This window comes from Carex rostrata, chromosome 3 (assembly GCF_964058835.1).
Source record: "Carex rostrata chromosome 3, lpCarRost1.2, whole genome shotgun sequence".
NCBI lineage: Eukaryota > Viridiplantae > Streptophyta > Magnoliopsida > Poales > Cyperaceae > Carex > Carex rostrata.
In genome coordinates this window covers 7,448,119-7,468,999 of record NC_135920.1, presented here as the reverse complement: position 1 = coordinate 7,468,999, position 20,881 = coordinate 7,448,119, and the positions used below count along the sequence as shown (strand labels likewise).

Here is a 20,881-nt window from a genome sequence, read left to right as displayed (position 1 = left end):
TTTCCAGATCTCCGCTTTTGTGAGTAGAGATTGTCGGAATCAACATCAAGAATGTCTTCTTGAGCAGATAGAGATTTGTTTTGCTTATTTTGTTAAGGTGCGAAGACGATGGCCAAAGAATCATACTCCGCCACTTAAATCTCATGGGAAGACATTCAAATCTACGAAGAAAATCTAACTAATTCAACAAATCCATTTCATACAGGTAAGTTTTTATTAATTTGTTGTTTTCTCCCCTTTCAGATATTTCTAGGGTTTGTTGATTTTATAGCAAAATTAATAAATATATTTCCTAGTTTTTAACTTGTGCGATTTTAATTTGATTCTCAGTAGTCATTTTACTTATTATATTTCCTAGTTTTTAACTTGCTACTTATTATATCCTCTGGTAGCAATGTTGGTCAGCTTAGATACTGGTACCACTGTTCAGTACTGACGTGAAAGGATACCACTAGGGGTGTCCATTTGTAAGCTCTGGGTTAGGTCTCTAGAACTCAAACTGCATCTTCATAGGTGAAGAATTTTGTTGTAAACTGAACATATTTAAAAGGGTAAACTGAACATGTCAAACTAATTATTAAATCGATTGGTATAAATTGATTGTTAAGTACCCACTGATTTTTAATTGTTAAGTTGAACCTAATCCATTATCTTGTTAGTTTTGAAATGATTTTATTGTTAATTACCCACTAATTTTTATAGTTCGAGTGATATGTAGCTTGAACTAATCTTACTTTAATTTTGTAATTTTTGTTATTTTAGTTTGTAACTAATGAAACTTCGGTTTAAGGTCTAATACTTTGTTTTAGAAATAAATCTATTAATCATATAATACCTCTAAAATCAAACTCTGCAACTTTGAGCAACCGAAAAGAACTTTATCTATTTTGTTAATGTATACAAATGAAAATATCTAGACATAATCACCAGCAGCAAATAAAACAAGAACATAGAGAAACTTTTTTATGGTTTAATATATTACTCATAATTTATTTTCAAAATTTAATTGTTAGTAAAACATGAACAGTTACATTAGCTTACTTGAGCCCAAAATAAAATAGTCAAACTGCTGTAAAAATCATATAAAAATTCTAGTGTACCTACAAAGATCCTAAGAATATCACTGTAAGGTTGAACCGTAGCCTTATGTAGAAAAATTTAGAAATAAACTCAAGATAGTAGATAGTCGAAAGCTATGGCACAATGAGGTAATGTGCTATACACTTTCACATACATGTACAGGTATTCAAATGATATGAAAATGCACTTGGTAATTGGTACACACTTAATAAATCTAGAAATGAACTTGAACCAAGTATGCAATTCTTTTTTGACTTTTTTTTGTTTCTTTTTACTATCTTTAATAAATGAGGGTGCTAAAAGTTCAAAAGTTCTGTGAATACATGTTGCAGCAAATGTCAACTGATCAACAAATATCGATTGATGAAGGAAATGAGATGATGCTTAAAATTCGAAATGCTATCATCAATGAAAACAATTGATACTGTGATGTGATGCAAATGTGCATTACTGATTTGAATGAAGGGAGGAATGATAGAAAAATGACAGGCAAAGATTGGATTAAAGACATATTAGAAGGTTATCACCAACGTTGTCATGATTCTTTTCACATTAACACATAGATTTTTTTGGTATTGTGCGATGAAGTGCGATAAAAAGATATAATAACATAAAGAAATGTAACAATTGAAGAACAGTTATTTCATGTTGTATTTTACATAATTTCATTAACAATCACAATATGCTTCAACATGTTTCGGATGAAGAGGAATTTGATGGAGTTGTGCAAAATGATATTTCTATTAGTGATACATATATTTTGAGAGATGTGGGGTAGGGGCTTTGGTTAGGAGGGTTATCAAAAATATTTTGTGGGCTACTAGGTGAGACATTATTGGTAATTTTTGATATTTCATAAAGATTGTAATATTTAACTAGTTAGCTACGGTGATGTATTTTTATATCACTTATTTTGAACCAATTATGCTAATTAAATGATATGAATTTAGAGGATTGCCAATTTGTGATACTATGATTTATACTACCAAGTATAATTGAAATACGAATGTACGTACATCTATAAATGTGACCATTTTATGTATTTGTGATTTGTGTGATTTGTGTAATTTATTTTAAAATTTATTATTAAAGGGTGATATTGTTTAATTACATTTTAACTGTGATTGGATTGGTATTAAATGAGATAATAAAAAATAATTTATAATAGGTTAAAACAATTGAGATATTATTGGAAAATATGATGCTTCGTATGTATTTAACAAGCCATGGTAAATATAAAAGTCAGTTGAATAAATAAAAAACAAATAAATCATCATTTTATTCCTTCCCTCCATGACTATTCTAAACATACAATTCAAACAATATTTCTACTATTCTAAATATACAATCCAAACAATATTTCTACTAATCTGAAATAGTCAAAAGTTAGCACTATTCTCGAATCACTTGTTTTAGCACTATTTTCAACAACTAATTTAAAAATTACTATTTTGAACTAATCCTTGCACGATCTAAATGTACCCTTAGTAATTACTACGACAAAAAAAGATGGAAGTTCCATTTAAGATTACTTACTTTCTTTGTAGGAAAAAAGTAAGAGTTTAGACCCTTCATCTTTCATTGAAGATTAAACATAAATTGTAAAATAGCGATTAAATAGAGGAAAATTTAAATACCTCTATTTTTTTTGCCTTAGTCGTTCTTTGTTAATAACTCAAAATTAAATCATAAATGTTAAAATAAAACCGTTAGATGTAATATATGTTATTTTCTCTCTGTGTTCATAAAAAATATCACATTTTGATTTTTTTTTATGTGAATCACTAAGTTGTAAAATCAACGTTTAGAAATTATCTACATTACTATATTTTCATAAGTTCTTGATAATAACTAAAATAAAATTAAAATGATATGATTTTTTTACATATGCATAGATAAAATGATATAGATCATATCTAACAGTTTTATTTTGACTTTTAAGTTTTAAATTTTCAGTTATTAAAGTTTTTAAAAATAAAAACATGATGGAATTAAAAAAATAAAGGCATTTGAACCGATTAATAATATGCTTAAAAGTTGGATATTAGAAATTTAAGAATTGAAAGTTAGAAAAATAAAAGAGACATGACGTTGTCCACGTCACAATTTTTTTTGTTTCACAATTTCATCGAATTGTTAGTCACAAATATTGTATGAGTACACTTTTCTTCTTCCCGGTTTCTTAGAATTTAAATGAATTATCAAAATAGAATTGTAGAAATTATAAGTTTTCTAGAGCAATATAGGATATAAGTTATAATGTAGTCATACTATTTTAGATATCGCTTATAATTAGTATCATAGTTTTGTTATCAAAATAGTTGATAAATAATAAATTTTCAGAAATACTTTAAGAAAGTAAAATTAATGTTATTATTCTCTAATAGCATCATCGGGTGGATAGATGTCTTAAAAAAAAGACCCTGATAATTGTTTCCCACTCTCATTATCCCATTATCCCTCTAATTTTATTTGTTCAATCTCGTCCACATTTCTCACGATCTATAAGAAATTTTGCGAATCTAAAATTATGAACGTCTTCTATGCAATTTTATCTTTCAAATGAGATCCATGATGACATACTTTCAAGTTCGTCGACATACAAGTATTTATACCTCGTCATTTAAGTATTTATGCCTAGTATTTTTCACATATGACACTACTGACATTTAAAAGTATTAATGTCAAGTATTACAAGTATTTATACCTATGCACTGAAATATTTATACCTATGTGGTCAACTATTTTTGTTAGAGAAAGATTGACGTATGGACGATTGGGGAAGGTTGATGCGGAGATGCGAGGTCCACGATTGGAGATAAATACTTACAAGTATATGTATAAATACTTGCATGATGAGGTATAAATACTTGTGTGGCGATGAGCCCGGAAGTATGTCATCATGGATCTCATTTGAAAGATAAAATTGTGTAGAATACGTTCGTGGTTTTAGATTTGCAAAATCCTCATAGATTGTGAGAAATGTGGAGGACATTCAAAAAAAAAAATTCACCTCTAAAAACGTGTATGATTCTTCTCCCCCATGTAGTTTGAGTGACACCCCCATATAGTTATATCAAGTTAGACATGCAAGTATTAAATTCCTAGTTTGTAAATATTAATTTATTATTTTCCAAGTATTTATGTCTATGAATTTAATTAAACTTTGGAGACCACAGTGTTTTGAATAAATTTAATTAAACTAGTTAGTTAAGTTAGTTTATGGAAGTTAAAATATGTTTAAGAGATGGGGAGATGGGAGTGGGGGTTCATATAATTATTTAAAAAAAATATTTCTACTTAGATCGGATTTTAATTTTGATAAATAAATAAAATTTGAGAAATACTTTAAGAAATTTAAATTAATGTTATTATTCTCTAATAGCATTATGGGGTGGATAGATGTCTTAAAAATAAAAGCATTTCTACTTATATCGGATTTAAAGTAAATTTAATTAAAAAAATTGTGTGCTTATACTTAATATATATATTTTTTTCATTTAAAAAAAATTACGAGCATTTTCAGGCTATTTGATTGATGGTCATTAGGCTGCAAGAAAAATATATAGCTCGTGTGCTCGATCGAATTTAGCTTTAGCTCGACTCGCTCAATAGGATTTTTGGTCAGCTCGAGTTCAAGCTTGAACTCGAAATCAATTTCATTGACTCGCTTGAGCTTGACTCGAATAAGCTCGATATATAATCATATTATGAAATTTGAGATATTTAACTATTAACATGCATGCATAATACTCTTAGTTTTTTAGTTTTAATTTTTTTTTTCAAACTTTAATAAAAAATCAACAAAATATCAGTAAGTAAATAAATACAATCTAAAATGAAGTGAATATTAATCATATTAGACATTAATTAGCTAAAGAGTAAAGACAATCTAAACACACACACACACACACACACACACACACACACACACACATATATATATATAAAATGACTTGTTAAATAGCTCAATTAATTGACAGTTCGAACTCGATTCGATTTGACTTGTAATCAAATTAACTTGAGCTAGGATCAACTCGGTCGAGCGTCCGTTTGCATCGATAATATTTATTTAATTAAGAATCTGGTTTCCCTAAACTTGGCCGAGAAAAAAATGACTAGTTTGAGTAAAGCAAGATATGGAAAGCAAGTGTCTATAAACCGCGCCAATTCTTCTTTCATCGACTCAACAGCAACCGTCGATCGTCTCTCAAATGAATCTCGATCCGTCCGATTATACCATTCAGGCATCCAGAGACGATCAAGACCCACTCAAAACCTAAGAAACAATATAAAATTTTCAAAAACCCGTTCCACAATAGACCAACCAAAAAAGTTGCGACTTGTGAGTTCCGTTGAACTTCTTGAAATCCTGGTCTTCAAACTTCAAAGTAATCTCTTGCAAATAAATAAACCAAAACCAAACTCCATTTAAATTCTCACAGCCCGTTTCTTCCCCTCTCTTTCTCTCGTTTACTCGTCGCCTCGCCCCTCTTTGCTCTCCTCTTCTTTTCCTTTCTCTCCATCTAATGGCAATGATGGCAATGAAGGCATCCCTAGAGGAACTTCCCAGCTCTCGCTTGGTGCCCTCTCGCCGCCACAATTTCGCCTTTCTCAACGTTGGCTGGAACGCAGGTCGTGTTCTTAAATGCGTTAAAGAACCAAAGCTTGTTGGAGAGAGCGGTGGATCGCTGGAGGAGGTGCCGAATCCGTCAAAGGTTCTAGCAATTTCGCCTCAGGCAGCAGAGAATGCGGAGCTACCATGGAATTTAAGGAGGAGGAGAGAATCCCACAAAGGCGAGTCTTCTAAATCTGTTCTTGATGCTTCGGGGAAAGGGAAGAGAAAGGTCATAGTCTCTCTCTCATTGAAGGAGGTTGAGGCTGATTTTGTATCGATGAATGGAAAGAAACCGCACAAGCGACCCAAAAAGCGTCCCAAGCATGTGCAAAAACAGGTTGATGTAAGTTATTTTTTATCTTACTCTTATTTCTCTCGAATCTTATGTAGTACAATCGGAAAAGACGAATTGTTTCTGTTTTTGTTTAATTTAATCGATGATTTATCAAGAATATTTGTTACAATAGAAAGAAAATCAAAAGCAGATTGCTGTAAGTTAATTTTTTTATCTAACTCTTATTCTCTCGAATCTTATGGAGAATAATCGGCAAAGAAGAATTGTTTCTGTTTTTCTTTATTTTAATGGATGATTTATGAAGAATATTTGTTACATTAGAAAGAAATCAAAACCATAATCAACTTATCCATAAAGTTGTATTTGCCTCAGGATTGATCTCGTAAGAATAAAATAAAATGAAAAAAATCTCTTCTTTTCTCTGGGAGAATCTTAAACAATTGGAAAGAAAATAGTAATTGCTTTCTTTTATCTGATTATTTGTTTTGTTTTGTTGATTATCTAGCTTTTGATTAATATGTTATTTTTCCTTGATTTGCAGGCTGCTTTTCCTGGCATGTGGTTGTCAGATGTAACCCCCGACCTGTACAAAGTTGAATAGGTATGATCAATTCGATTTTCTTTCTTATTTCTTTTAAAATGCCTTTTATTCCATTTTGGTTTGAGGTTTGATTGCTAATTTGAAACAATATTTGTTGCATTTGCAGAGGTCATTATCTGTATGTGAGAGTCTTCACGGCTGATTAATTATTTCATTCATCTCCCACAAACCATCTTAGTACGCTGTACTGGAGGGGGAGGCGCAACAAATGCTTCTCAATGGCTAACTTCGATTTGCTGGTTAATTGGAAAAACCACTGATTTTCTGGTATAATTAAAATTTTGATGTTAGGTTTCTCTTGTTCTAGACATCTGCATAGCGACGTTTAATTTTTATTCTTCAGTGTAAATGGCTATCGAATTGCATCTTAAAATTACAAATTTTGAATGGAAATTTGGAAATTCCTTGTCTCTGTGATTCTGTGCAGCACTCTTTCTTTGGCCACTGTCCCTATATTTTATCTGATACTGCATTGCTTAGTTAAGTGTCTGAATGTTTATATACAGTTAATGAACACAGAATCCACCAGTCTGTGGTTACTTTGAGATCTGTGTTTCTTGTCAAGATTCGCACTACAGAAACTCCCCCTATAATCTAAAGATCGAGCACACTTTCTGCTCAGTAGATGATAACGACTCCTTTCAGCTGTTAATTTAAACCCACATTTCGTTTTGGAATGTACTCTTGTTTGATTTTATGCAGTATGAATGGTAATCTAAATTGTGAAGATATAACTTTTGATCAAAGCAATGAGTCTTGGTACTTGTTTTGCTTAACATTGAAGTTCAAGCTGCTGATCTTAATTTACAGAATGAATTGTATGAAGCATCTGGGTAATTTAACAGATCAAATTGCGATGTCACTTTCTGACCAGGTCCTATCAAATTACTTGATTGATCTCTCGGTTTATTCGTAACTTCTTCATTATCTGCTGCTTTTTTGGTAATGGTGATTGATTCTGAAAATCTAAAGGGATGAGTTATATTGACAACAAACTTATGTAAAAATCAAGACTTCAATCAAATGGTTATCAAAATAGAAAAGTTAAATTACATATATGTTATATATACTATTGTATAGCTTAGGTAGATTGTTTAACAAACTTTGATACAATTTGAAATTGATTGATCATCAATCAAACTGTGTGGAAATTAATGGTTCAGTTTTATTTGCATTTTATTGTTGACCAAATGACTTTTAAATTATATCAAATTTAATACACAAGTTATCTAAACTATAAATAACCTCCTATAATTTTCATTTTTCGATTTTGATAATCAAATGGACAACAAACTAATGTAATAATCATGACTCCAGTCAAATGGTTATCAAAATAGATAAGTAAAATTACATATAGCTTAGGGAGATTGTTTATCAAATTTGTTACAATTTTAAAATTGATTGATCATCAATCAAACTGTATGGAAATTAATGGTTGAGTTTTATTTGCATTTCATTGTGTTGTTCAAATGAATTTTATATTATATCAATTTAATACACAACTCATCTAAACTATAAATAACCTTCTATATTTTAATTTCCGATTTGAATGTTTTTTTGGGTAATCCTAACTGTCAAGTTAAAATGGTTGTCAATAGATTCCTTAAATTTAAATGTTGCACAAAGTTGCATCTATTAAACTAAACTCGATATATTTGTTTTGTGGTGTAAATAAAATTGTAGAAATAAGACATTTGATCATCAATGTCTCTCACGAACTTTTCTTTGTTCTAAAGAATTTCATGTTTGTGTTAATAAAAACCCATAAACCTTACTTTGTGTTCTTGTAATGAGAATCCATGAATTATGAAAAATCGATAAGACTCGCTATTTATATATTGTTTAAAATCTCGCCTTACTTTTGCTTGAAGCAATATCTTGGAATTTTGGAGCTAATTATATCGCTTTTCCATTTCTAACAGTGACCAATAAGCAGACGCGCTAAATTTTTTTTTTAGTCGCGATGCTATTTCTTATTTTCTATTTTGGATGGTAATCTATATATTGTTCGCTGAATTTGTATAGCGGGTAATGCTTTAAAGCTTGCTATTTTTTTAATAAAGTTGGGTCAAGACATCTAACTGTTTTCATATTTATAAGAGATTTTCATCTGAGTTTCAAACATGTAACATCTCACACAAAAAGTATTGTTTTTGTCATTAGATGAAAGACTAATTCGCTTAATTTATAGCTTATTATTGACTTGAGTAGGCAATTATTTGCAAAATGTCTTCCAAGTCTGAAATTGTTTCCTGCGAAACAAAATCGAGTGTTAATTTGAGTTTGAAACGGTAACCGCTTGATATGTCTAGAATCTAGATAGCAAACTATGTTTGGTTGCTACTTAAAAATAGGAAAAATAGGGAGCTTATTTTGTTCCTCCAAAGATCCTCCATCTTATTTCTCCTGTTGTACATTATTAGCACTTCAAGTCATGATTTAAATTAATCTGTGTTTAAACATAGCCGAAGTGTTTAATTTGTATATAAAGTTAGTTTTAGGAGTCTAGAGGTAAAGTTTGGAGGTGGAAAGGCATATAATTTTTTGTTTCACTTCTTCAATAGAGCATCTATATTTGCATTTGGAAATTTTCTAAAATATCTTCTTCTATTTTAATCATCAAAGAAAATATATTTTTTCTAAAATTATTGCCAAAATGTCCATATGGACTCCAATTTTCGCCTCCCTCACCTATTTTTTTTACATTCGATTTTTAACACATCAGTAGGTTACCGAAAGAATATAACATCCCTATTACCTGCTAACCCAAATTTGCTTTTCCTATTAGGGACTTCCAGGGAACAATATAGTAAAAGCAAGATACATTTTTTCAGTTGAAGTACTCTACAATATAGTAAAAACAAGATATATATGACTTGAAGCGGTACATGACTGGAATATGATGAAATACACTATGAACTTTAGACGTATTCGAGATGAATGATTAATTAATTTTTGCTCATAAGACATTTTATGATCTCAAGTTGAATTCTTTGATGTAAAATGATATTTCGTAATTACCAAGTTACCATGTGTCTTTGGTAGAACAGTACAAATAAATCAATCCAACTTGAACATTTAATGTCATGCTAGCCGCTAGCCAGGGATTTGGTGATGGTTTTCAGGCAGTACGAGGAATATATTGGTTTCCGTTAGGAGATGAGTTTGTAGTTCAGTAACAGGAGGATTATTTGAAGTCTGGAAATATTTTGTACTTGGTTTCAGGCGATCTGGCTGTACAATTTATCACTGTAATAATTGTAATATGTTGGCCTAGATCGTAAGATGGGCAATGACATTGACAGAGTAGTTTTTGCTTCACGCCGCAAATAAACATATGTAGCGCTGTTTTGTCCCTATTATCTGTACGCTACATAAAGCAAAAACTTCTCTGTCAATATCTTTACCCATAAGATGCATCACAACCAGTGTTCTAAATAGCTAGCTATAACTTTTGCTAACCATAAACGCTAAGCTATGAGATAAAAGTGCGCTAACTCAGCTACAGCCGCTATAACTATAATAATTGATCGCTATTACCGCTATATGCGACCCGCTATAGCTACTGCTATGCTACATAGGTTTTTTTTTTTGCAATTTATATGGATTTCTATACTTCTATTCTTATTTCTAATGCTACATGGTCTTCTACGATAAATATGCTAAACCAAACTATGTGCTTCTGTTTTTATTTGCGATTTATTCTCTCATTATATAACGAGAAATATTCAAATATTAATTCTTCATTTTTATTACTCTTTGCATAGTATTAATTTGTAAAATTATTATCGTTCGTTTCAATTGAAAGCTGATTTTGATTATTATTATAATATATAAAATGTTAAAATATGTATATTGACTTTATTTACCTTATAAAATTAATTGTTTTTTGTCTATTGTAATATGTAATACTATGAAGTAAGAACTGTTAAATAATGTTACTTTTTAGATCTTTTTTGTTCCTGCGTAATTGATAAAAAATATAGACTTAAATTAGTTGTCATTTAGTTGTTACATCAATTCTCTAATATTGATTATATTTATAATTAGTAGAAATATAGAATATAAAATTTGAAAAGAAAAAATCGCTATGTATGATAGTTTCCGCTATAGCTACACTATTCTCAATAGCTTTTTTTTTTTGTCTTCCCGCTATGCCTCTATAATCGCTATTTAGAACCTTGGTCACAACAGAGTTAAAAGTTTGGTTGTGGCTAGATCATGATTTATAATTAACAACAAAAAAATCAGATTTAAATATACTTTGTGAACAAATTGTCAATATGACTTCCTTACTGAAAACATAATGGTTCATTAAACTGGTTATTTTTTTATTACCCATTATGGCTACAACGGTGCAAATATTTTTTTTTATAAATAATCTAAAATTTAAGTATAAATAAAAATATGAACCATTGATTTTGTGTTACTTACTGAAAAAAGTGATTTCACGCAAAAATCCGCGATATATGGTTTTATCAAATAAGGCAACGGTAGAAAAATTAACGATGCAAATGAATCAAATTAAACCGTTGATTGTTTTGGCTTCTTGATCTTTCAAAAGGAACTCGAACTTTTTCCCATTTTTTATATAAATGCATTGCTTTCGATATCAAATAAAACAACGGTTTATATTTCTTGCTTGAAATATTGTTTATGATTAAACTACAAAATAATACACTAGATTTTGTCTCGTCTTTATAAAAATCTACACGCCATTAAATTCGAAATGCTTCTTCCTGTATACAAATGATTTATCTGGTGTGTGTATATAGATTCCATTCCATATGCTGTTGGCATGTGGACTCCGACCGGACATCGACTGCCTCTAAGGACAGGAGCAGTCCGATGTCTGATCGGAGTTGCCTTATCAGCATCAAGATTCATGCGGATTTGATCCACAACTCTTGAAGTTTCACACAAATCTTAATTTGTATCGAACAGTTCGAACTAAATATCGAACCGCCTCCAATTCCGTGCCTCCGAACTTATCACACAGCCAGAAACAAGGGAAGGCGGGCATTTCAACTTTGTCATAAATTAAACCAAAAACTGTCAACACCAACTTTTACACAATACCAACTTTTACACAATAGACCAAGTACTCCATTTCAAATTACCTGTCTTACCTTTGCATAAACTTTGTTACATAAATTAAAAGATTTTCTTACAACGGGAATAAGTGTGAAGCATATGAACAAATCACGGAGCCGCAACTCTGGTAAAAAGATAACATCAGAAACGGATACATCAGATGAGATGGAAAAGAAAAACAAAGCATCACCACAGATGGCTCTATAATATTAAATCTCACCACAAATAGACAACAAGATAGGAGCAAAGTGGTGTTACGCACTCATCTCCTGGATTTCGGATGTTTGATGAGCCAATCTATAACGGAGTCAATGTTGGTTGAGTTCTTGCATGATATCATGTAGCATGATACGTCTCGGTCTTTAATAGCCTTCAGGTTCCTGAAATCATCAGTAACAATTCCAGTTAGGTATCACTCAGTTCTTGGGAATTCGGACATTTTCCGTTTGTTAAGTAAGAATTTAGCTTAGAGCTTCAATCCCAATTGATGCATACCCCATAAAAACAAACAAAAGCAGAAAAACAAAAACAAAATACGATGAAGAGTACAGCTTGATTGTTGCTCATCCTTATTATCTTCTTTTTGTAGGCAGTTGGGTTAGGCAAAGTAACTCATATTCCCCTTGGGCCTCTTCGGCAAAGTAGTGGAATAGAGGAAAAGTGGAATTTAGAATAGACTTTCATTTTATACTATTACGGTCCTATTTGGTTGGTGGAAGAGTTTAAGAGTATCGATGAATGAGCCAATTCTATCTCTTGGAAAAGGATAATTCCTCTATTCCATCACCCCCTCATGGAATAGAGAATTTGCTCATTAAGAAATAGAGAAGGAACCTCGTAAAAAGCAAGGATTTGACTGCAAAAGATCAAATTTAATTCCACTTTTCCCATTTCCACAATTCCACTCAATTCTTTTGTTGTTCGGCTGGTATAGAGCCTCTATTCCAATCTATTACCCTTTTCCTCTCCCTCTCCAGCCGAACAAGCCCCTTAAGAATTGCTCAAACACAGTTTGGTTTCTATTTAAAATTTGTAATACAACTTGGTAAAGCCCGGTATACTATGTGAAAAAAAATCTAAAAGAAATATCTTCAAAAACCACAACAAGGGAATCAATTGAGTGAATTGAAACTAATATTAAAAGGCTTACATTTGATCCATTAGTTCCTCTTTAGACAAGGCTCCAGGTTTGTCAATCTTGTTTCCAAGAACAAGCAATGGAATTCCACCCAGCGACTGCTTGGTCAAGAGGTCATGGAGTTCACTTTTTGAGATTGACAAGTTATCATGATCAGCCGCGTCCACCACATACCTACAGAATTTTTGTTCATTTTAAGTTTCTTTCAATTGTCACGTGTTTAATTACTTTTGAAAAATAATACATAGCATAGTCCAGTGACTGCCATCGAAGCAAGATGAATAAACAGTATTCATCATGCAAGTTAATTTGAGCATTCAATTTACCATATTCAGTTGAATAACAATTTCTCATCCGAGCAAGTTAACCTAATACAATGTATCCATGCAAATAATATCTACCCTATTCCATTAGTGCTTACTACTTCTCTTCCGGAAGATCTTTTCTTTAACATTATGCAGAAGAAAAATTGGAGTACCAAAAAAACCCCTCAAGCAAGAAAACCACCCAGAATTTATTGAAAAGAAGTTCCAAAAGACCCTTGCGTCGTCATAAATTGTTAGAAAAAACCCTGTTCGATAAAAATACCAGGCTAAATTTGGAATTTTTGATCGAACTTAATGGTCTTGACAATCATTGCAACTGATCTTAATTTGAATCCCATGTGTGCACATCATATATGAGATATACATCTTTCCAATGGAAAATAATGAAATTTGGAGCATGTTTTGTCGTTCACCAAACAAATTCAAATTCTCAATGGTCTAAATTTAACTTCTCATGCGCTACCAAATGATACTGAAATTGCAAAAGATTTTGTCGATATGCTGCTTAAATGTGTAACAACATGCGTACAAAATTACTTCTATTTTCGGATTTTGCTTGACTTGATTTGAAAACTATTGTCAAACTAGTCCATTATCTATAGAACCAAAATAGTTGCAACTTGCAAATATGTCAAAATATTGGTGTGGATTGCAAAGATCCACTATGTGAGAGAAGAATAAACATACACGATAGCAGAAACAGCACGGCAATATCTCTCCCACATGCTACGAAACCGAGGCTGGCCACCAAGATCCCATAGCTTTATTGTGACATTCCCCTTTGTCACCTTCCTCATATTGAATCCCACCTACATAAAGTAATACAATAATAACACTACATCACAAATTATGTCCTTCAAAGCTACTGCTTACAAAATGCAAGCAGGGTACTTAACTGAAACATGCCCTTCTACTGATTCACAATCTGTCAACATCCTATTTGATACTGTAATAGGAATAAAACTTGGGTATTCTTAAGCTCACCAAACCCTTTGGTGAGCTTAACTCCAAAATCTATTGGATTATCTTCAAACAACGAATCCAAACCGTTGAAACCGATCTACTGCATGAGTTCTACATTTACATGCAAATTTTATTAATTTTCGAATTAATTTCGTATAAAGTCAAGCAGACAAAAAAAGAAGGATTATAAGTTAATTTTAATGCATTCATTTTTCATCATTTTTTTACCGCTTGACTTTATGCTATATAAATTCAAAATTTTATAAATTTCACAGGTAACGCATCACTCATATAGTATATCAGTTTCAAAAGTTTGGATTCCTAGTTTGAAGCCAATTTGATATGTTTTCGAGTTAAACTCACCAAAAGATTGGTGAGCATAAGAACACCCTATCTAGTTCTACTCCTGTAGTAGTATGTCGACTCTAGGGAAGTTTCAAAAGTGAATTTAAATAAGTTCTATGAAGAAAAGGAACTAAACGAATATTTCTTCACTGGTTAGAGAACTAAAGATGTATCAAGTTTAACCCGTGCAGACGTTTATTACTAATTATCCTAACATGTCCTCGTGTAATGGATCCAAAATATCAAAATGGGGAAGGTTTTTGTACTACTAAAGAGGAGGGGATGACAATGAAGACATCACCAAGCTGGCGTCAACACAAGGTGTAACCTTTTGGTACAGGTTAAATGGAACTTGGATGATTCTTATTTTATTTTTGCAGTTTCATTTAAATTTCTATTGCATACATTTCACTCAAGTTAAAAAAAATAAAGTTATGCAACAGATAACTTACAGTAGGAATCATGTCCTCACTATATCCACCAGTCTACATCAAAGATACAACAAATTAAATCAATAAAAGAACCAGAAAATAGTTAAAATTGTAAACAAAAATTAGTAGCAAGCGACAGTGGAAAAGTTCATACTGCAATGACGTTCACTAGAGAAGTTTTCCCGGCATTCTGAAGCCCGATCAGGGAGAGCTCCATTTCTTGTTTGAAAAAGAGGCTGATTCTCAAAATTTTTAAAAAGGCAAACCGTTATTCAACTTGGATTATACACATGAAAATTATTGAAAACATATTTTAAAATGTTGGGGACCTTATCTTAAGACTACTCAAGCGATTGGGGTTAACACAAAACATTCCAACTCTATTTTAAATTTTTAATAGAATGAAAATTTATGACCTATTATTTTTTGGGAATGAAATCTGAAACCAATTAAACTACTTCTCTTTCGACCTGTTTACCCTGCGCAGATCTATTATGTCTATGCCAGCAAATCGAACAATTTGAGAAAGCAAGACAGAAAAGAAAAACAATTAACAATTTAAAAAGAAAACGCACCTTCGCAGCCAATTGAGAAAAGCTTCCCACAATCCCATGGCAAAACCGGGGGTGGAACTGGGACAGGAGGAAGGGAGACAGGAGAGAGAAAGAGAAGGGATGAGAGAGATACGATAGATTATTCGTCGGGTGTTGCTATTTACAGCAATGAACAACACTAATTGTGATTGCTCATAAATTTATTGACGATTTTACCCCCTTCCAATTGGGTTCCCTGGTTTCCGTTGCTAAAAATAAAGAGAGGATTTAATGGGAAGAACGGAGTCTGAGGAGGCCTGAGCTGCGCAATAACCGTCGCTTCTTTGTCTTCTCCTTTACTCCGAGCTTAGTTAGCCTTCGACTTAGCGGGAGGAAAAGGCAAGTGATTAATGCTGCGCTGGACACTGGAGAGGATCAGATGAGAGAGAAATTGGCCTTCAATGATTAATTCATGGCTTTGCGTGTCATGTTGGGATTGGTTGGTGGTTGGTTTAACAAAAACACTTCTGAGTTATGACTTCGCATCCGGCCGTTCGTACAATTCGCATCATGAGATATTTCAAATATTATAATTTTTCTGAATTGAACCATATTTAATATGATATAATTTTAGATAAATCAAAATCTTCAATGATCTCAGAAGATATGGACTTCTGTTCGTATCCGTTATTAATCCGAAAATATAAATTTAAGTTGAAAAAACAATTTTTCTTTTCTATAGTCTATTTTTTTTTATATATATTTTTATACTGTATGAGTTTAATTTTAAAAGGTATCAAAGTAGAGGTTATTGACATAATTAAGAAATTTATTTAAAATTAGACTGCTTTATTTGTAAAGATGAGATAACTATTTTGAAATTTTAACTTAATCTAAAATAAGACGCTACGATGATTTACATTTGTTGTATTGACGATTGATTATAGAACATATGAATTTAGATCCTCTCATCATGATGGGTGTTAATATGTAATGTATCTCACTGGATCCATTACAGGATCCGATAGTGGACAACTTGGACCTCCAATTGACAGTGAAAATTTTGATAGTCATGGCAGAGGTGGAGGAATACCAGCAGAGTATTTTGGAGATTATCCAAGAGTATTTTGAGCCTGACAACTTTCAATCTCTAACGTGTACTGGATGAGGAAGAATATATTGATTGAGACTTGTTGGATGATTAGTTTCTCATTCTTTGTTTTACTGAGCTAGTGTTGTTATGACTGACTAATTATTTTATGTGTTTCTGTAAAGGTTTTGTTTTGAATAGTTGTTTACTTGTTTTGTAAGTTACTCATATATACTGATGATCTTGTTTTGGTATCTGTTTTATGTATCGGAACTTGATCTTGCCAGATTTCTAACAAAAATCAGTGAATATACTCCACTACTTTTCAAAAAAAAAAAAAAAAAAAAAAAAATATATATATATATATATAGAGTTAGGCTGGGGTGCTATGGATAGCATAGAGGCCTCTATGCTACGGCTCAATATTTGAGTTTTCAAAATCCAAACAGTCGATCCGAACCGTTCATCTTATTCTCCATATTAATATCTGCTTGGAGACCAAATTTTACATTTTTCTGAATTTTTTTACTATTTATTAAGTATTTTACAAAATTGTTGATCCAACGGTGGCTGCACAAAACAGTAAAACCGTTGGATTAGCGATTTTCAAAGTGGCTTGATAAATAGTAAAAAAATTCAGAAAATTATAAAATTTGGTCTCCAAGCAGATATTAATATGGAGAATAAGATGAACGGTTCGGATCGACCGTTTGAATTTTGAAAACTTGAATATTGAGCCGTAGCACGGGAGGCCACTATGCTATCCATAGCACCCCAGCCTAACTCTATATATATATATATATATATATATATATATATATATAGAGTAAAGCTAGCGTGTGACATGCTCACCAAGAAAGTTTGGTGAGCATAACTCCAAAAGTATATCGGATCGACGTTAAATGCCAAATCCAAACCGTTGAAATCCATGTATTTCATGAGTGATGCATATACATGCAAAATTTTGAAAGTTTCGAGTTTATTTGCTACACGGTCAAGTGGTCAAAGAAATAATAAAAATCGAATATATAAAATAACTTATAATAAAATGTTCATTTCTTTGATCACTTGACCGTGTAGCAAATAAACTCGAAACTTTCAAAATTTTGCATATATATGCATCACTCATGAAGTACATGGATTTCAACGGTTTGGATTTGACATTTGACGTCGATCCGATATGCTTTTGGAGTTATGCTCACCAAACTTTCTTCGTGAGCATGTCACACGCTAGCTTTACTCATATATATATATATAGAGAGTTAGGCTGGGGTGCTATGGATAGCATAGTGGCCTCTATGCTACGGCTCAATATTCGAGTTTTCAAAATCCAAACGGTCGATCCGAACCGTTCATTTTATTCTCCATATTAATATCTGCTTGGAGACCAAATTTTACATTTTTCTGAATTTTTTTACTATTTATTAAGTATTTTACAAAATTGTTGATCCAACGGTGGCTGCACAAAACAGTAAAACCGTTGGATTAGCGATTTTCAAAGTGGCTTAATAAATAGTAAAAAAATTCAGAAAATTATAAAATTTGGTCTCCACGCAGATATTAATATGGAGAATAAGATGAACGGTTCGGATCGACCGTTTGGATTTTGAAAACTCAAATATTGAGCCGTAGCATAGAGGCCACTATGCTATCCATAGCACCCCAGCCTAACTCTATATATATATATAGATATATAGAGGTTGATTGAGATTAAAGTGGTAATTTCTAAGCTTTGGTGTTACCAATTCGTTTTTCAATATTTAAAGTTCAAAACGTCGATCTGAACCGTTCAAGTCAATCTCTAAATTAAAATATGTTTGGAGACCAAATTTTACATTTTTCTGAATTTTTTTACTATTTATTAAGCCACTTGAAAATTGCTAATCCAACGGTGGCTTAACAAAATAGTAAAATCAGAAGCCACCGTTGGATCAGCGATTTTCAAAGTGGCTTAATAAATAGTAAAAAAATTCAGAAAAATGTAAAATTTGGTCTCCAAGCATATTTTAATTTAGAGATTGACTTGAACAGTTTGGATCGACGTTTTGAACTTTGAAAATTAAAAAACGAATTGGTAGCACCAAAGCTCAGGAACTACCACTTTGATCTTAGCCAACCCCCCCCCCCTCTCTCTCTATATATATCGACTTTATGTATATCTCACAGTAAATAGTAGAAATTCATACGTCAATTTTTATGGTCTTTTTATTGCAATATAATATCATAACCTATTTTTGTACTATTAATTATTTTATCATAATCCGTTGCACAGAAAGTTATAAATTTTTTGTTATTATATCTTCAACTAAAAGGGAAGACAACTTCCAAACATTTTTTGGATACAATGTAATATATCTCGATACAAATCAAATAACATAGAATAATAATAAAGAAAGAGAGTTGAGAAGGCTTGATTCTCAATTACTTTTTATGGAGAATATATTATTCGCATGACAAGAAGTTCCTTCTTTGTTTTCTATTACAGTTTGTCTGATGGTAACGGGCCAATTCGCTCTATGTTATGATTACTCCGGTTTTTAGAAAATTTGATATGAAAAAAATATTTTATTTTATTTTATTTTAACATGAATTGATATAATTTTCCCTCATCCTTCCTATCTGAACTTTTTATTAATACCCTCTCAAAAAAATAAACAAAAAAACTACCACGACAAATGGCAGTCCTGGTACTATATATACAAGCGTCGTGATTACGTGTTGCTCGCATTACATCCTGACTTCCCTATAGCTGAGCCCGACCGTCCCATAAATGTTGCACTCATGTAAGATTTATTTTATTAATTTAATTCTTCACTAAAGTTTTCTAATTGTCTGACATTTTTGTAATGCACGCAGACCTTACAGATAATGTTACCAGGATAACGATGCTCACATCATATTTTTGGAGAGGTGTATCGTTGACAACTCTCATGAACGGATATCGAGATCGAGAGATCGGAAAGGTTGGATCCATAGACCTATCCCCGCAAGCACAAGTCTGAGTCTGCGGCTCGGAGTAATGCCTGAGTGTGCGCACCAAAAAACCTATACCTCGGCATCCTGAGTAGGCAGGACAAAAAAAAATGGTATGCATACTGAGTTTGTGCATCAAAAAATAAAAAATCAATTTGGTGTGCACATATCTAGTCCCCGCACTAAAAATGATGTGTATACTAGATATGTGTGGGTGGTAAAAACTAAAATTTGAAGTTTTAGATGGTGATTATTTAATTTCAAATTTTTGAGATACTAACTAAAAAAATTCGGGATTAAGAAACGTTAAAATTTAACCACCTTGACGTTATAGCAAAAACGAACTCCCCCGTGATGCGTCTTTGAAATTTGAATAATGAATTGAGAAGGCATTGATGCAAACTCGAGTAAGATGAATTTACGACTTGTAGCAAAATAAACCTAAAACAGATAAAAAAAAAAAAAACTCAAATCGATTAAAAAAAAAATCAATTGTTTCCATCAAACACAATAAGGCAAGACTCACCTGCCAGATTGGTGAAAACAATCGCCACTCGAAGAGTTTGATTTCATAGCTTGATACATATTTATTACTTTTATTTGTACAAAAGAAAATAATAAAATTCCAAAAATTGGCTTGTCACCACTCTAGCGAGATATTGAATTAAAAGTTTTCATATCTTTGCAATCTCATTGGACTAAAACTAGCCTGAAGTTCGACTGATTTGTTGTTACACTTCCAACACAAAACATGAGACAATGGATAACGATACGGACATAATTAGTTTGACTTGAAACAATGTACTACTTATTTACTTTTTTTATTTTATTTTAATTTGTTTACGAGTTGTGTGAAGTCAAACTAATTTTAACAATATTTTTAACATAAGCAATTGCTGCCTAATTAATTTTTTAGTGTGAATTAAATGCTCCTCTGATTTTGTACTCTAATCATGATTTATATTTTTATCTCTTAAAATTTGAAAATTCGAACAGTTGATTCAAAATATTTAGAATAATTATTTCTGTACCCGCGCTACAGTACCCGCGCTATAGTACCTGCACAGAACCAGCTACAGTAACTCTATTTAGAGGAATAATGTATTGTGGTCCCCACTAATTATATTGTGTCCACTAATTATTATTATAAAAAGATATTATATAGTCTCAACTAATTATTATTCTAAAATCCCAGCAGCACTCTTTCAAAACCTCGGTACTAATTTCGCATCAACATTTCTCTAACAAAAATAGTTGACCTCGTAAAAATAAATACTTGAGTGCATAGATATAAATACTTTCAATATTTAGATATTAATACTTTCAGTGTCATATGTAAAAAGAGAAGGGATTAAATTACAACATTATGGCAGTTTAGGTTCCCACAAGCAGTT

The 20,881-nt window shown here is 31.7% G+C and overlaps 2 protein-coding genes across 3 annotated transcripts; one reads left to right on the top strand and one right to left on the bottom strand.

The window, feature by feature from the left end:
• Positions 1-5,515: 5,515 nt before the first annotated feature.
• LOC144551920 (uncharacterized) lies at positions 5,516-7,004 on the top strand. The gene is made up of 3 exons (XM_078300025.1): positions 5,516-6,041; positions 6,535-6,594; positions 6,701-7,004. The coding sequence occupies exons 1-2, from the start codon at positions 5,610-5,612 to the stop codon at positions 6,592-6,594; spliced, it is 492 nt and encodes a 163-aa protein (XP_078156151.1). The 5' UTR covers positions 5,516-5,609; the 3' UTR covers positions 6,701-7,004.
• Positions 7,005-11,719: 4,715 nt separating this feature from the next.
• On the bottom strand, positions 11,720-15,911 carry LOC144551224 (ADP-ribosylation factor-like protein 8a). 2 transcript variants are annotated; one of them, XM_078299107.1, is made up of 7 exons: positions 15,467-15,908; positions 15,046-15,127; positions 14,913-14,945; positions 13,840-13,961; positions 12,839-13,000; positions 11,909-12,068; positions 11,720-11,812 (listed from the first exon to the last, which is right to left on the bottom strand). In XM_078299107.1, exons 1-6 carry the CDS (start codon positions 15,502-15,504, stop codon positions 11,951-11,953), a joined length of 555 nt encoding a protein of 184 aa, XP_078155233.1. In that variant the 5' UTR covers positions 15,505-15,908; the 3' UTR covers positions 11,720-11,812; positions 11,909-11,950. The 2 variants fall into 2 exon arrangements, with proteins under 2 accessions (XP_078155233.1, XP_078155232.1); XM_078299106.1 differs by having other exon boundaries at positions 11,720-12,068; positions 15,467-15,911.
• Between the last annotated feature and the right edge of the window lie 4,970 nt (positions 15,912-20,881).

Bases quoted from the DNA above. Each gene is read 5' to 3' on its own strand.
- LOC144551920 (XM_078300025.1), top strand. From the start codon at position 5,610: ATGGCAATGATGGCAATGAAGGCATCCCTAGAGGAACTTCCCAGCTCT. The intron at 6,042-6,534 runs GTAAGTTATTTT...CTTGATTTGCAG, and splicing joins ATGTGCAAAAACAGGTTGAT to GCTGCTTTTCCTGGCATGTG.
- LOC144551224 (XM_078299106.1), bottom strand. From the start codon at position 15,504: ATGGGATTGTGGGAAGCTTTTCTCAATTGGCTGCGAAG. The intron at 13,962-14,912 runs GTAAGTTATCTG...TACTTTATGTAG, and splicing joins GTGAGGACATGATTCCTACT to GTGGGATTCAATATGAGGAA. The intron at 13,001-13,839 runs GTATGTTTATTC...AAAATTCTGTAG, and splicing joins CGTGCTGTTTCTGCTATCGT to GTATGTGGTGGACGCGGCTG.